The sequence below is a fragment of the Microplitis demolitor genome, chromosome 4 (genome assembly GCF_026212275.2).
Source record: "Microplitis demolitor isolate Queensland-Clemson2020A chromosome 4, iyMicDemo2.1a, whole genome shotgun sequence".
NCBI lineage: Eukaryota > Metazoa > Arthropoda > Insecta > Hymenoptera > Braconidae > Microplitis > Microplitis demolitor.
The window spans coordinates 20,528,784-20,546,615 of record NC_068548.1 but is presented as its reverse complement, the minus strand read 5'-3'; the positions used below and the strand labels follow the sequence as shown (position 1 = coordinate 20,546,615).

At 32.1% G+C, this 17,832-nt stretch overlaps 2 protein-coding genes across 7 annotated transcripts; both read left to right on the top strand.

Moving 5' to 3' along the window:
- Nucleotides 1-50: 50 nt before the first annotated feature.
- Nucleotides 51-6,837, top strand: LOC103581029 (putative uncharacterized protein DDB_G0285119). Of its 6 annotated transcripts, none has more exons than XM_008563003.3 (4): nt 51-2,084; nt 3,702-3,839; nt 4,818-5,284; nt 6,134-6,835. In XM_008563003.3, the coding sequence occupies exons 1-4, from the start codon at nt 2,073-2,075 to the stop codon at nt 6,408-6,410; spliced, it is 894 nt and encodes a 297-aa protein (XP_008561225.1). In that variant the 5' UTR covers nt 51-2,072; the 3' UTR covers nt 6,411-6,835. The 6 variants fall into 6 exon arrangements, with proteins under 6 accessions (XP_008561225.1, XP_008561226.1, XP_008543060.1 ...); XM_008563004.3 differs by lacking the exon at nt 51-2,084 and adding an exon at nt 2,742-2,935; XM_008544838.3 differs by lacking the exon at nt 51-2,084 and adding an exon at nt 3,285-3,396.
- Nucleotides 6,838-7,698: 861 nt separating this feature from the next.
- Nucleotides 7,699-17,098, top strand: LOC103581027 (protein stoned-B). The gene is made up of 8 exons (XM_053737944.1): nt 7,699-7,871; nt 9,028-11,799; nt 11,850-13,712; nt 13,793-14,691; nt 14,843-14,957; nt 15,103-15,421; nt 15,549-15,759; nt 16,643-17,098. The coding sequence occupies exons 2-8, from the start codon at nt 9,061-9,063 to the stop codon at nt 16,782-16,784; spliced, it is 6,288 nt and encodes a 2,095-aa protein (XP_053593919.1). The 5' UTR covers nt 7,699-7,871; nt 9,028-9,060; the 3' UTR covers nt 16,785-17,098.
- Nucleotides 17,099-17,832: the final 734 nt, after the last annotated feature.

The window sequence follows — 17,832 nt, the reverse complement described above, 5'->3', positions numbered from 1 at the left end:
ATAATTTTTTTGAGAATTTCATAAGTTTCGATATTCAATAACTTTTTATGAAAATTTTCTGAGAATCTTAATTGTAAAATTATAAAATTGAATTTATGAAAAATAAATAAACTAATATTAATTATTTGAAATAATTAATAAAGTGCCCGGGAGTTGATTCAAGACATTATAAAATTAAAATCAATTAAACAACTTTTAGAAAGTAATTATTATCTTTGCGCACGATTAAAAAATTAGATTGAACGCGATCTGAATGCAAGTTTTTAATTTCCGGTATTATTTTACAATGTAATCTCATTCTTAATACTAAATATCCTTCAAGTTAATGCTCGGATGACTCGATAACTTTTAATGATCGACAATCAAAAAATAATCATTCCTTTAAATCCTTTTCAAAAGTTATAATTCAATTTTCATAAAACGACATACTTTTGAAAATTAAGGACAGAATCAATTAAAAATAATTAATTAATTCGTTAAAATCAGAGCTCTTGCACAAAAAGTTATTGAAAAATCCAGTTCCAAAATTTTTGAATCTGTTTTCCAACCGCGAAAAGTTCCCACTAGTTTTTTTATTTAAATTTACTCTTCTGCTTATAATTCAAGTAGTTTTTAATGTTCAGATTATTAATTTCATATTTTAATAATTAACGATCAAGAATTACACTAACATGTATACATATTAATAATTGCATCATCATTTGAAATGATAATACTTGAAACACTAATCTGTTTCAACCCTGTTTGCTACAACCTTGGTTGAGAAATTCGATTCACCATTAGGATTTTATCAGAAATTTCCGATTAGAATCAATCAGAAACTTCCAAAAAATATATCATTTTTCAATTGAAACCAATTGAATCCCAGTCAAAGTTTTTATTCAGAACAAATCGGTTCCAATCAAAATAAAAATATTATTTTCCAATTGAAAAAGTTTCACTTCAATTAAAAATTTAAAATGGAATTCAATTGGAAAATAATATTTTTAGTTTTCAGCACTTTTTTCCACTTGAAACTGATTCATTCCGATTGTTCAATCGGACTTCAATCAGAATTTTCAACCAGGGAATTTGATATATATTCATTTTAAAAAGAGCGCGGTAGTTTTTAAAAAACGGAGAATGTCAAAATACTGTAAATCAAAGAGTTTGCATGCGAAAAAAAAGTAAATCAGAGAAAACGTTAGTTAGTTCACATTGTGTATTGTATTGCTTTTGTTTGGAGAACGGTGATGTGTAAGAGAACAAGGTCACTTGGGTTTAATGCTGACTGGTGTAGTCAGTGAACAAGTTGTCGAGGATCTCGTGGTACTGACTGTACTGACCGGTGCTACAGTTACATTTATCATTATTCTAATTTTAAAAAATAAAAAGATAAAAAAGAAATATTTTAAAAAAAACTTGTCCACTTGAAAAATATTTTTCTACTTCACAAATCAAATAAAAAATAAATTGTCTCATAGATAAGTTATCAGTAGGTTTTAAATGATTTAAAGTGATAAGTTGTGAGCAACAAAATAATTAAATAATTGCAAAAAAAAAAAAGAAATAATTTAAAAAAAAAAGCAAATTATATTTAATAAGACAGTTTTGTTCAAGCTGGAGTATTTATACTGGAATTTTCTCATGACGCTCGGCCATGATCTGTAACTCACGTATGTCTGGTCAATTTCCCATCGTTTTAATTTGAAATTCCTTATAAATCTCATATTTTTACTACAATAAATTATTATTACTTTATATATTATTATTATACCGTCATTTTGTTATACATTTATGTAAAAAGTTAAGTTATTAATTCACTGATATGAAATATATTAAAATACTCAGTACAATAATTTATTAAGACAAGTGTGTGACGTAACTAGAGTGATAAACGTTTTTGCCGTAAATGTTTTTTAGTTTGCCATCTGATAAAAAACATATATATGTATATGTACACGTATATATATTTAAAAAAAAATATTAAGTGTTTTGTATCTGATATTGAATCAGTTATAGCTTTGCTAGCTGATAAAAACGTTTTAGTTGATTTAGATAATACATTTTTTTAAAAATACAATATTTTTAAAATGAAGATGGAGGTACGTATTTATTTATCGATAATTAATTATTTATATTCACGATAATTGTTATTTATTTTAATTAACTTTATTTATTTTAGGAAATTTAAATAAAAATGTAATGATAATTTTAAAAATAAAAATATTTTTTTTATTCAATACCTGAACAAATTGTCATGAACTATTGGCTTTCTGACCTTCATATTATTGTAGACTATAATAAAAACATAACTTTATTTGCATACGTTTTTTTTTATATGTAATGATCTAATGATAGGAAGAAATAATTAATACATTTCAAAATAATAATGACATGTCTTATTAATTGAGAAATAAATAAATGATTTGTGTTATTGGTTTTTTTTTTTTGCATTTTAATATTTAAAGGGAGAGGTTTAGAGTACAAGGTCCTTGTGCTCCTGATGCGCGACCAAGAATTACGATCGTTGAACCGACGTACATAATAAATAGTTTCAGTACTCGGTGGTTTATTGCTAGGAATATATATCTTATATTTAAATATTTAAAATTTTACGGTTAAAAATATATATTAAATATAACAAAATAACAAAAAAAATTTAATGATTTACGTCATAAAATTAAATAATAATTCTGGGAAGCATTATCTTATCAATTGATAAATTTTGAAATATTGGCCGTCGAGTTCTCTGTAAAAATTAATTATAAATAATTATTTTTATTTCGGAAACGCGTACGTATCAGTATAAAAACAATTTCGTTCTCGATTGTACCTGTAATTGGATGACTTTCACCGGTTTTATCTTAAAAAATAAAATAACTGAAAAATTAATGTATGTTATACGATTTCGAAGAAGAGTTTTATACTTTCGGCGGGGTTTTAAAATTATCAGGTAAAAAAAATTGAGGAGAACAGATGGTTCTTACATTTAAAGTATATCTGTATGTATATATATGTTTATTATTCATATATATATGTGTAAGTAAATATTATATGGTGTAGGACATGTGTTTTTAGTATATGTGGTTGTAGAAAGAGTGTCTGGCCCATTTTAGTTGGGAAGGTAACAGGCGCGAGTTACAGTTAGTTAGAGCGCGCGCTTCGTCGCATCTACACCACCGGCATTCCTGGACTCCAGTGGCCCGCGTCCATAGTTTGCTTTTTTATAAATAAATTTTATCCCCAAGACTACAAACGTCTTTGCTCAAAGGTTTTATATTTACGATATTATAATAATAATTTAAATTTAAATGGTCACTTATCATCAGTTATCGGTTATCAGTTAACGTTTTAGCAATTATTGATTATTGATCATTGATATTTATATTTAATCATCAGTACTTTTAATTCTTTGTGAGTAATTTTTTTGCATCAGTTATGGTCAGTCAAGTGACTCATGAACTTTATGATCGCGAGTGTGTCCGCATCCGCGGTGGGATTTTATGATTTAAATTTTTTCTGCTTTTTTTTAGTTTTCTTAAACATGAGAGTCAGTATGTTAAGGAGAGACTTTATGTGAACGTTAAAAAGAGTTATGGGTATTGCAATAAACTTGCTAGAGTAATGTCTGAGTGTATTGAGTCTGATTGAGAGTAAAAATGTATACTCCTTTTTAGAGTTTAAGCAAGTAGTATAAATTTAACTTTTTTATATTGCAGGTTGATCTTAGGAAGGAGCAGTTGAAGAAGGCTACAGACAGGATACAGCGAGAAATTGAAGAGGTCACTGAGCGTGAGCACGAGTTGAGAAACGTCGGAAGTATTAAAACAACATCACACGAAACTGTTGATTCTAAGGTAGAGAATTGTTTTTTTTTAACTCTATTTCTATTACTGTGATATGAATAAGTACATACTGAGTATGTGGTATGTTTGTACAGAGTAGTTTAGTTTTGTCTTGAGTGTATCGGGTAATTTGTATTGTAATTAATCTTAAAGTTTGCGTTGCATGATTTAGACAATTGACAATAGACGGATGTCTTAGCTAAATATTGACTATTTTCACTGGAATGTCATGTGAGATATTTTATTGTGAGAATGTTTTTTTTTTGCCTAAGAAATTTATGGAGAGCGAAATGTTATTTATTTTGTCATGTAGAAATACTTGAGAAAAGAGTTATAAATAAGAAAACTAAACACGATTGTTTATATCTCGTGTAATTAAATTATATTTGATTAGACTTGAGTGTTTTATAGCTCCAATTTAATAATTTTTTAAAACTCCACATAAATGTCTTAAGAAGTTTATAATTAATAATTAATTACTTTGTTATTTTCGAAAATTTTATAAATTTAAAACACGTAGTCAGTAATTTATATTTTTAATTCTCGAGGTCACGTACAATCGAGCCACGTAATAATCTATTAGAGTACTTACAGACTTGCCTCAGGTGTCCTCATGTCGATTTTTTACACGTAACATATGACAAATTTACAATATAGTTACAATGAGTAATCTTAGTCAATATAATATATATTTTTCTCACGTATTTAACGTTCATTGTACTCCAATCCTTGTAGTTCCATCATCATCGTCATCATCATCATCATCATCATAGTAATTAACATAATTTTCATCAATTCATGGAATTGTTTCACCGGTCGCCTGTAATTTATTTTTCGTGATGAATAAAAATTTTCGTGATATATAAAGAACTAAATCTACATTGATAAATTTTAATTAGTGTCTTGTTCGATGAAAGCTATATCAATAATTGGTGAAAGTTTAAAAGCTAATATAATAATAAATATATATTTAAATAATTTATTTAACAGGTTCGTCGAATGCCACAAGCATTAATATCGGGAAAGTTAAAGAGGACAACGTCAACACCCCAGATATTGGAGCCGTCAGTGACACTGACGTCTAATAATAATAATATTAATAATAATAATCTCACACCCAAAATGACTAATGGAGTTATATCGGCACGTACGACACCGACACCGCTGCGTTTTGCAACATCACCAAGTCAAAAGGGACTAATGCACAGGTTCTTAGCGACACGTGGTAGAATTTTCAACAAAAATTCGTCACCACCTGCCGATTGTTTGACACCACCACCGACACCGACCATTGTCCTGAACCCTCAGAGCATTCGTGCTTTGAGTAAAAGTCTGGAAGTGAGAATAGAACCGGATGATGAGCCGAAAAAACCGCAAACTAGAAAAGGATACGTTCCGGTTGAAGAAAAAATTCAGAAAGAACTCAATGATATGAAAGAGAGGGAAAATGAACTGAGGTATTTTTTATTTTATATATTATTTACACTGTAAAAAAAACGGGGTAAGTTCAAACGGTGTAGGTGTTAGATTTCATCACCGAAAACCGTGTGAATATTTTTTACCGGTGTTAGAGTTTTTTTTTTTGGTGTTGAAAATATTTTACTTCGTAAAAATTTTTATTTACTCGATCTCTACAGTTAAAAAGAGTTTTTATTAATTAATTAAATTATTGGTGATTAAAATGTTGGGTGTAAAATCATGTAATTTTTAAATAAATAACGGATAATAATCATTTAAATAAGTACAGAGCAAAATTGAAATTTCCTCCAGATAATATTCATTTGATTTTTATATTTTTTTTTATATATATAATACATTTTTTTTTCTAATTTCTATATGTGGAAATTTTTTTTTACATCGATTTAATACTGGGAAATTACATGATACTGAAGTTAGCCAACGTCTAATAATTTTTTGATTATTTTTCAAAACGATGACTTATAAAAAAAAATATTTAGAAAAATTTCACCTGAAGTTTTTAAAATTTTCGAAATGTGCATTTTTTAGTTTTTTTTTTTTTTTTTTTTTTTTTTTTGTAATTGCTAACTTCAGGATCCTGCAAATTACACCGCTTACACAGGCGTTATTTCACTTTAACACCACGCAGAGTTAAATTGAGTTAATTTTTAACACCGCTCTTTTTACAGTGTATATATATATATATATGTATATATATATATATATATATATATATATATATATATATGTATATATATATATATATATATATATATATATATATATATATATATATGTATATATATAAGTAATTTAAAATATAAAATATAATAAATAAAATTTTGTAGGTTGATGAGGTCAAGGATGCTGGCAAAATCTCAACCAAACCTGATTGAAATTGGTAATGACAATGATTCAGATATTTACGATGGATCGAATTCACTAAGAAGTGGGACATCATCGAATACACTTAATGACGATGACTCAGATCGAGGAGAAAATAGAAGTGGGAAACACAAACCAAATCCGCGACGTCGTAGTACACTTATTGCTCAGTGGGAAAATCTCATAGCCGCAAATAAGGAGTCTTTGGAAAATGGAAATGAAAATGAAAATAATGTCTAACAATACATCATTAATATTTATTTATTAATTTTAATATCTATTATTTAGTACTCAAAAAATCAAGGGTAAAATATTTTGGTATTTTTTCCAATATGGAAATTTATATACAGTATTAAATTATTATCCAATTATTCATCTTAATTACCTTGTTTTCCTGTAAAAAATTATCTTAACTGCTTCACGCTTGGTAATTAACTTTTTATTTTATTCTTTAAGCTCTGTAACGACTTACAGGAAAAAAAATATGACGTTAGTGGGAGATAGTTATTATTTATAATCAAAAATCGTGTGTAATCGTTAGTTAAAACGACTAAACATCGAAATTATTTTTTATATATCGATATACATTAGTCTTAAATATAATTATTTCTATATATATAAATATATAAGTTATTTTAATATGAAATATCTGTAATTTCAACAATAAAATTCATAATAAAATAATTTAAATATCGATAAAAAATTTTTAATTGGTAAAGTGATTTTTTAAAATAAATTCAATTAATAATAAGTGTAATTAATTATTAAAATAAATATAATTCCCGCTAAGCATGCGTAGAGTTTGAGAAAAAGCGCGTGGGCTGATGACGCGTGCGCTCTTTAATTAAATGATAAAATTTTATCTAAAATATAATAATATAAGAAAAAGAAAATATATAAATAAAAGTATATAAAAATATTGATATTTTATCTGTTAATTAAATTTTAAATTATTGTTAAAAAAAATTTAAAAACTAACTTCTGTATTTTGAATTTTTAAAACTGGTCTATTTATAGATTTTAAAGGAGATTACTAATGAATTATTATGAAACAAAGTATGATGTTAGTATAAACGTAATTTTATTAAATTAATGGAATTATTTATCTAGTTAACGTTTGGAGAAATAAATTTTTCGTAAATTAAATTGATAAGTGCAGAGAAGAGTCGAAGTTTTAACATCTCCCTCTGTTATTTAAATCTCTCCTTGTATTTAATTCTTTTTTTTTGTTAATTCGTCTCGTGAACGACGACGATGAGTATGTGCGCATTCTCCGTGAACGGATCGATGCTGGAAATAGCTCAGGCCGGAGTACGAGGTGAGTCGCCTTCGTCAAGAGCCCGAGCCTCCTTGGCTCTCTTTATTACGTGAAATATAAAAAATTAATTTACTAAAGGGCTCGATTTATTTTATTTAATAAAATAAATCTTAACATAATAAACCAACGTTTAAATAATTAAATAAAATAAACGATTGATAAAAAAATATTGATATAAAAATTTAAAATCACAATATAAGTAAACCAAAGTGTACAGAAGATTTAAATTTATTTTTAATTGTCTATTTTAATTTTATTAATAATTTTATTGTGTCATTATTTTGACAATCGCTCGCTAATTTTTAATGTCGCTAATACTGTTTTGTGGACGATGATGTTAAGACAATGTGCAACTTATCAATGGGGCTCATGAGGCTTAATTTGTAAGTACTGATTTAAAAAAAAAAGAATTCATTTTTTTTTTTTTTTATTGGAGTTGATAAATTTTAATTAAATTTGAGTTTTAAAAAAAAAAATTAATGCCCTTGACTATCGTGAAGGTTTCCATCTTTTATGGGACACTTGCCAAGTTGTCAGTGACCCGATAATATGAAGAAATCATTCAAATAACCGCAGTTATAAATTTATCATTTTAATCCTTTATACTACAGCGGATTGATTTCATTTTATTTGAATTTTCAAATCGGTATTTAAATTTTTTTAAATAAAAAAAGTCATACACGCGACAATTGTCTCCCCTGTCATATTTTTAAGCCACCCTCAAACTACATATTTTCATTGGCTTTGCGCACACACCCTTGTCGCTTATCTTCGTGCTCAAACTCCGAACAGAATACGGGATCGATATTCTCGAAACAGCATGTTCGTAAATTTACCGAATGACGAAATGGGTCACTTTTAATTTTATCCATTATTACGATAACTTATATTTTAACTCCAAATTTATTTTTATCCCTATTTACTTTTTTTTTTACTTAATTATTAAAACCATCAATTAAAACTAAAAAAGTTATAGCGTAAAAATTAATAATGCATCCGATACCTGATAATTAAATGTTTTATTTAATAGCTAATCCTCTGGTATTTGATATCGAGCTTTCTGCCGAACTGTTGCACCTTGTCCACCATCATGAGTAGAGTAAAAAAATCTATCTGTAGTAATTGATATTTATATTCTTCCAGTCATATATTTTTTTATAAAGGATTTTTTTTAACGTAGGCGTTTATTTATTGTCTGCTGTGTCAATGGCTATTTTTTTTTTTCAAAATAATTTTTATTTTTGAATTTTATATTTATAAATTTTCGCAGGCTTTGCAATTTATATATTTATTATTTAAAAAAGTATGTCGTTATAAATATTTAAGTTATAAATTATTGTCCAGTTTACGTGCAATATATTGAGTATATAATAAAAATATATAAATCTATATATATGTATATTTATATTATATACTATAGAATAAATCGATCATGTTCTACTTTAGCTCAACAGGAATCCTTGACGATTGAGTAACAAAAGATGAAAAAAATAAAAAAAAAGAGTTGGAATCTTAATTGAATAGTTAATTATTTTTCAGAGGCCTCCCCCACGCCCTGGTAGCTTGTAGAGAATGCACAAGCTGATGCACAAGGGCTTAAAGAAGAAGAAGAAATCGAAGAAAGGAAAGAAAGGTGCCGAGGAGGAAGAGTTTGATCCCGAGGAGCTCGAACGTTACAGGCGAGAACGGGCGGAAGCCCTTGAAAAAGCAGCCGCCGAAGGTTCAACAGCAGCCGCCGGTTCCGACGAGTGGCAAAAATTTCAAGCTCTGACTGCTGGTGTCGATTCGATACTAAAGAAAACCCAGGGTGACTTAGATCGCATTAAATCGACGTCCTTTTTCCAACGCAAGGCGCCGGTCGTTGAGGAAAAAAAACCGGAAGTTGATCCGGAACTCGAAAAGGAACGGGCTAAACGTTTCATTGGTTTTGATAAGGACGGTAATCCTATTGAACAGGTCGCTGATAAAGAGGAGGGTAAAAAGAAAGAACTAACTGTCACTGAAGAGGGTTTCGTTGAAATACCAGATGATGACGACGAAGATGAAATCTCGGAGGATGAAGATATTTTTGACACAACGTACATCGATGTTCTGCAGAATACCGAGATCCAATTAGCTTACATACCAGACAGTCCGACTGAAGAAGAAGCTGGTGATGATCCATTTGATACTACAAATGCTGATAAAGTTCTAAAGACTGTTGACAAACACGGTAAAAAAGTTGTTAGTCTTGGTAACGCTGTTGAAGTACTTTCCGGTCGTGTTGATCAAGCCAGTGCTTGTAAAATATCAAGACCACGTAAAGTAAGAGTGCAAAATTTATTACTAGACGACGCTGAGGTAAGCGAACCAGTTCTTAGTGATGCTGGGGAGCCTGGAGAGATTGTAAGTGAACCGATTCAAGTTGAAAGAACTTTGCTTGATGACGATTCAGATCTTCCAGATATACCTATCGATTTAACAAACTTACCGTCTATTTTACCGAGACCTGTAACGCCCGAAGTTAATGCGGGAGAGGGTGATAAGCTACCAGAAGGTCCTATAGATATATCAGAGTTTGAAATTCTAAAGGAGAAGACTATTCTTGAAGAGATTCCTGATTTAGATGACGATTTTGATCTTGATGGACCGGTTGAGGCACCAGCTGGTTTAATTGAGGCCGATGACCCATTTGCTGAAAAAGAACCAGAGGCAATTCATGTTGAAGCTGAAATAATCGAAGCGAGCTTTGAAGTTGCGACTTTTGTTAACGAGGAAGATCCCTTTGATACGACATTTGCTGATAATTTAGTACCTGGTAAAACAGAGTTGAGATTTATCGAAAAGGAGCTTGAAGATTTACCAGAATCAGAGGTTACTATTTCGTTGACTGATCCGTCGGGTTTCCATCGCGATTACGAAACTGGTTTATTGAGTAAAGGATCAAGTAAATCATTGGCTGCGACAACTGATTTACTCGGCGGTTCTTCGACAGATTTGACTCAGCTCACTGAGCAGCCTATTGCTCCCGCTGAAGAATTTACTTACGTTGATCCATTTGACACCTCGGGTATCCAAGAACCGGCTCCTGGACACGTCGAGTTAAAATTCCTAGAAAAAGAACTTCTGGGAGATAAAAATAAATCCGTTGACAGTCTCGACGACGACGACTTTGATCCACGTAAAGAAGAGACAGTTGTCAAGAAACCAGCAGCTGGACCACCCCCACGTCCTCCAGCATTTCATCCCCCAGTTTCAAGCGTAAAAGTATCAGCAGTTAATTTTGAATCCGAAGAGGCAGCTGCTGTAGCTGCTAATCAAATACGCAAGCCTTCAAGACCAGAAATATTGGGTCTAGCTCCGGTTAAAAGTGTTTCCTTTGAATTACCAACCCCATCTCAGCGTCCAGACTTGTTGATTACCAGTGACGAGGAAAAATCAATACATTCTAAGCCACTGACGCCGTATTATACACAAAAATCAATTGATGAAATTGCTCATGAAGAAATTCTGCCCGAAGAGGAGGGCAATGTTGATGTAGATCCATTCGACACGAGCTTCGTTGCCAAAGTAACTCCTGGTAAAACAGAGCTTAAATTAATAGAATCAGAGCTCTTGCAAAAACAAGAGACTAAATTAACTCACAGTACCAGCGAACACGACTTTAATCCACGGGAAGCTGGAAAAGTGTCAGCTGGTCGAAGACAAAGTGACTTTGGTGGGACGTCAGTGAGACCCAAAAGTCTTAAATTTGGTGAGGTTACTGAGTCGCTATTGGAAGACGGTACTGAGGTTAAAAGTGTTTATGAAATAAACGAAGCGGCGCATCGCAAAAAACCTGATCAACCCAAACGTCAAGAGAGTTTATTGGACGCTGAAGTTGATGTCAATACCAAAGCTCTGACACCGACTATTGAAAGCAAAGTATCTGAGGAAGACGAAGAAGAAATATCTTATGTTGATCCTTTTGATACGTCAATAGCAAGTAATATTTTGCCAGGTAAAGCTGAATTGAAATTACTTGAAAGTGAGTTAAGTAAAATACCAAATCAAGTTCAGCAAATTAAAATAAATCCAATTAGTGCTGATAAACTTTCACGAGCACCGCAACCAGCGACACTTGTAACTGAGGACGACGACTTTGATCCACGTGCTGGTGAAGTTAAAGTGTCACAAGATTTCTTGTCATCTGACGTACAAGAGTCTGGTGATAAAGTTCTTACTCCTGTACTGAGTGAAGACTTTGGCGACGATAGTATTGATCCATTTGACACAAGTTTTGCTAGCATTGGACCTGGCAAAACAGAACTCAGACTTTTGGAATCTGAATTAGTTGATAAATAAATAAATAAAATTATTAAATCGCAGTTTAAAAATAAATAAAAATGGATTCCAAAGGCGGAAATCCATTTCTGATGGATGATTATCCATCAGAACCAGTATCACAACAGTCAAATCCATTTCTTCAAGACTTTGCTGCAGAATCTGCAGACCCAGCAGCAGCTCCAACAGTCGGCAGTGATAATCCATTTTTTAATTTCACCGCCGAGCAAAGTTATCAACCACCACAAGCTGACTCAACAAATCCATTTGCATTTTTTGAAGCTCCTGCTGCTGAAGTTCCACCGCAGGAAGAATTCATACCAGCAACAACAGCTGCTGACGTACAGGAAGCAAATCTTCTTGGTACAGATACACAAATAAATCTATTTACGGACCAAGTCCAGCCGGATTATCAACCACAAGAGCCAGCGACAGTAGATTTCAGTTCGCCCCCAAACGAAAAGGTCAAAGTTGAGCCGAGTAATGAAAAACCCACGCCCAAACGTCCTCCACCTCCACCAAGACCTGGTCCACCCCCAGCACCACCACGAAATACTAAAGATTTAATTCTTTCGGTGACTGACGCAATGGATGCTACTTCAAACCATTTACTGGACCGACTCCAAGCAACACGTACGCCCAGCCCTACACTAATGCACTCACCTTCGCCCACGCCCGAGCACAGTTACGCTGATTTCCTTGATGTCGATAACAACATACCAGATTTAATGCCAGATGATACTCAACCAACTAACGATAATCAAACGGAAAATATTCTTGATATTTTTGATGGGCCTTCAGCTGAAATAACCGCAGCTTCTATTTTCTCAGCACCCAGCATGGGTATTGACACCAGTATTAGTCAACCTGGCACAGATATTTCGACATTCACTACAACAAATGCTAATCTAATGGCCGAGAATCCATTCGCTGAAGTAAATGAACCCGGTGTCGTTGATGTAGATGTTTCTTATGGATCTAAAGCTGCTGTACCTGAAGAAACTTTGGCAGAAAAGAGACAGTCAATTGACGTCACGACTCCATTTACTGATATGACCACCGAAGATCCAACAAATGTTTCCGTTTCATCAGAAATTGACGAATCTCAATCAAATTTCTTTTCTGTAGGCCAATCGACTGTATCAGATATGACCAGCGCTCCATTCTCAAGCACTCAGGCAGGTTTATTTGACGCGGAACCACTTTTCACAACAGCTTCAACTGCTGAAACAACTCAAGTACCCACAAGTGCATCAACAAATATATTCACATCAGATTTACTCGGCGGTTTCGGTCAACCAGCTGACACAGTAGACGAATTGACATCTTCGAGCCCTACACCGGCCTCAGAATTTCCCGTTGCTGCCTATAAACCCGAGGAGTTGGACAGTTTTGCGGCGGCAACTGAGCCAATTCAAAATAACTCCGACGCATTTGATGCATTTGCCAGTAAATTTGACAAAGCTGCTGAACCTGAAGCTGGCGTTGATCCGTTCATGGACGCTTTTGGGTCCGGACAGACTGCCATGGATACTTCGAGTGATGTCTGGGGTGACTCGTCAGCAGCCGGTTCTGAGGGGGCTGCTATCGGATTCGGCGAAAGCGAAGGCTTTGACTCTTTCCTGAGTATGACTGCTCCGCCTCAGGAAGCAGCGGCGAGGATAAAACGTAACGATTCCGCGGATTCTGACGAGGCGCCTGATTTCAGTGTCTTTATAAAACCTAAAGAAGGCACTGAGGCATTCAACGAAGGCGGTCCAGTGCCAGTTTTAGCTCCTCCGCCAAAAAGTCCAATGAATTCGGCTTTCACCGACACATCTCCACGTTTCAATCCCTTCGATAAGTCTGCGGGTTTCGCTCAGGAAGCTGTTGTTCCTTCCGAAATGCCCCAGGTTCCTGAAATGACTCGTACTGATTCTCAAGTAAGTTATTTTACATAAATCTAAATTAATTACTGATTAATATGCAAATAAATTTACTTACCACGACATTGTTATTTCAGGAAACTCCACCGACTCCATTATTCGATGAAGACGTAAGTCAGCCACTTGAAGATTTTCCCCGAGTAACTTACACTGGTGACGGTTGGGAAATGCACTTACGTCAACCTAATAAAAAAAAAATAACAGGCCAGCGTTTTTGGAAAAAAATATTTGTACGTTTAGTTTATCAAGGCGATGCGCCTGTGCTTCAATTATTTAACAAAAGCGACGATAAAGATCCGTTTCAAGAGCTGCCATTGCTAACATGCTATTCAGTGTCTGACATAGCAGCCCAGCAGTTTGATCAGTATGGGAAAATATTTACGGTAAAACTTCAGTACATATTTTACAAAGAGCGACCAGGTGTCAGACCGGGACAAGTGACCAAAGCCGAAAGACTTACGAACAAATTGAGTCAGTTCGCCGCGTATGCTATTCAGGGCGACTATCAGGGTGTGAAAGAATTCGGTAGCGATTTAAAGAAACTTGGGCTTCCTGTTGAACACGCACCGCAAATATCACAGCTGTTTAAATTAGGATCACTAAATTATGAGGATCTTAAGACGTTTTCTTGCGCTGTTGAAGAAGCGCTTTTTAGGATACCCGCCCAACGCGATCGCGCGTTGACTTACAAAATGGAAGAGGTTCAAATAAATGTCGTTGATGAATTATACGTCGAGCAGAGTGCCACTGGTCATGTGGATAAACAAATAGCGCGGGTGAGATTATTCTTCTTGGGTTTTCTTACCGGAATGCCGGATGTTGAACTGGGGATCAATGATATGTGGCGACAGGGTAAAGAAGTCGTTGGCAGACATGATATTATCCCGGTGGTTACCGAAGAATGGATCAGACTGGAAAGTGTTGAGTTTCACTCTTGTGTCCAGCCGGACGAGTATGAAAAATCTAGGATTATCAAGTACGTATACTTTGTAATAATATAAAATATATTTTATTAATTCATTTATTAATATTTTTAAATTAACAATATCTATTTTTGAATCCTTTTATTAATAAAATAATTAACACGTAGTTTTATGGATGTCTTTTTTTTCTAACTATTTTAAAAGGTTCAAACCACCCGATGCATGCTATATTGAACTAATGAGATTCCGGGTAAGGCCACCGAAGAATCGAGAGTTGCCACTTCAGCTAAAAGCTGTAATGTGTGTTACAGGAAATAAGGTAACGCTTTTTTCGTTTTTTTTTTCTTTTTAATTTAATTAATACTCACAACTATTCCAATTACTTTCTCACAATTTGTTTTTTTTTTAACTGATGAACAAAAGTTAAATAAATATATGAAAGAGTATGAAATTTTGATTATCAGGTTGAATTACGTGCGGACATTTTGGTTCCGGGATTTGCGTCGCGTAAACTTGGGCAGATACCTTGCGAAGACGTGATGGTACGGTTTCCAATACCCGAGTGCTGGATTTATCTATTTAGAGTGGAAAAACACTTTAGATATGGCTCAGTAAAGTCGGCTCATAGAAGAACAGGAAAAATAAAAGGTATTGAGAGATTTCTGGGCGCAGTTGATACTCTCGAGCCCCAACTGATGGAAGTAACATCTGGGCAAGCTAAATATGAACATCAGCATCGAGCTATTGTTTGGAGAATGCCTCGATTGCCCAAAGAAGGCCAAGGTATTATTATTTTTTTTTAGATCATGATACATTTTGAATTTACTGTAAAAAATTTGCGGAATGAATTCGGATTTAAATAAAATTGATTTGAGTGCTTAGTATATGTTGGGTTTCTTATTTTTTTTAGGCGCATATACAACACATGGACTTGTTTGTCGTATGTGCTTGACATCTTATGATCAGATACCAGAAAAGTTGGCGGAATATGCGTATGTCGAATTTACGATGCCTGCTACTCAAGTGTCACATACGACAGCAAGAAGTGTCAGTTTGCAAAATAGTGACAGTGATAATCCGCCAGAAAAATATGTGAGAAATCTCTCGAGACATGAATACAGGTATTTTTATTTTAATTTCATCCATTTTAATGAGACGACTATCTTTGAAATTATGCTCTGCATTCAAACAAAAGCTTATCCTGATTTTTTTTAGTTCAAACAAAAGTCTCGAGTGATTTTAAATTATTAGGAAAATTTAAATAGAAAAAAAGGCAAATCAACCCCTGGGGTAAAATAGGTCCAAGTATTTTTTTTTAAATTGTACTCAGAGTGAGCGGATGTGGATATTATGGGGCAATGTGGGCTATTGAAAATTTCTTTGAAGAAATTAAAAAATTTGAAATTAACCCGAAAAATTTTTATTAAATCAATTAATCATTTACTTTTTTTTAAAAAAACGACAAAATAAAATAACTTTAAAATTTTTTTTTCGAGGCTCATTTTACCCCAAATTTTTAACTTTTACAGCTGGGTTATACTTACACTGAATTATTATTTGGGAACTAAATAAAAAGTAGAAATAGTTTAAAAAAACTCACACTATTGAAATTTTTTTTCTTAGAAGGCCCATTTTACCTCTTGCCTTAAATTTACAGGGATAAAAAATTTTAAAAATGTTAAAAAAATCGATTTTCATTTTTGTTTTTATATTTTTTTTATTTTATATATAAATATAATGTACGCAGGCGGTCCTTGAAAAAGTCGTGGTCCCTTAGATAAAAATCACAGAGTCATAAAACGTGAATTAATTATCGTAGAGCAATAAATCAGCATTAAAAACCCATATAAATTTATAATCTTTCGAATGTAAATTTTAAATTAATTATATGAGAATGTTAAACACTGAAAAGTACTTTGAGTATATTCAAGATTTTGACAGTTCAAAAGCTATCGGTCGTTTTAAATAGTAAACAAATTATTAATTATTCTATCCAATTACTAGGGTTGGCATTGAACACACGCAGGGAGAAGGACCAGGTGCTTACGTATCAGCGACTAAAAAAATTCCCGAAAGTACTCCAGAGACTCACGAAGAACCAGTTCACCCAGCGGCTGCTGAGTCTGACTCTGATTCTTCGGAATAAATATTACTTTAAGTTACTAGGTATCATATAATAAATTAACAAATTATATATATACATATAAATAAATATAATGATAAAAAGTAAGGTAGATATCTAGGATAAAAAGAAATTATTATTTTTTCTCGCCAGTTGTAATGCTTGATAATGTACCGAGTAAAAGTACCAATTGCACACTCACTTATTCTTAGTAAATCAATTAATTAATTAATTAATTATTAATGCATAGGACAGTAATAATATTAAATTGAGTTGTGAAAAAAGTAAAAGATTAGTCAGTAAAAAAAAGACAATACACAGCTTTTTATGTTTATTTATTAGGGTGTGAACTTACGAATTATTCGAACTTTTGAATAATTTGAATTTTTTTAATTATTGGTAAGTTTTTGAATTATTCGTAATTTTTTTTTTAACGACTTATTTAAAATTTTAATATTTTTTCTAATAATTTAAATTTTTGTCTGCGATAAATAGAGCACAGACTTTTGGTTAATTTAAAAACTAAGCTCTCTATTAAATAAAAAATTGAATATTAGAAAGCTGATTAGAATTTTCTCCATTTGAATCGAGTAATTTTATAAGTTACAAATAATTCGAAAATTGACGAAGAATTTAAAAAATTTTGGATTATTTGAAAAGTTACGAATAATTCAAAAATTTGAATTTTGAATCAAAGTTTTATTCGATTTGATTCGAACACGATTCGCACACCCGTATTATTTAAAAAAAATGATTACCCGTGTCAAGTATCAATGAACAGTAATTTAATTTTCATAACAGTCCATCAAAAATAATTAAAAGGAATTGATTTTAATTTTATTCCCAATGTAAATGCACTTAAAATTTAATAATCCGGCCGCAAAAATTTTAATTGTTTGCTAAAAAAAGATATATTTATTTTAGCTTGCGTAACAAAAAGTATTATATTTATTTATAATTAATAATAATTGTAGTAAATATAAATATCAATAAGTCATATCTTTGTTTTAAATAATGCAAAGTATATATTAAATGTTATTTAATTAATTTTATTGCTATATGTTGTTGCCTG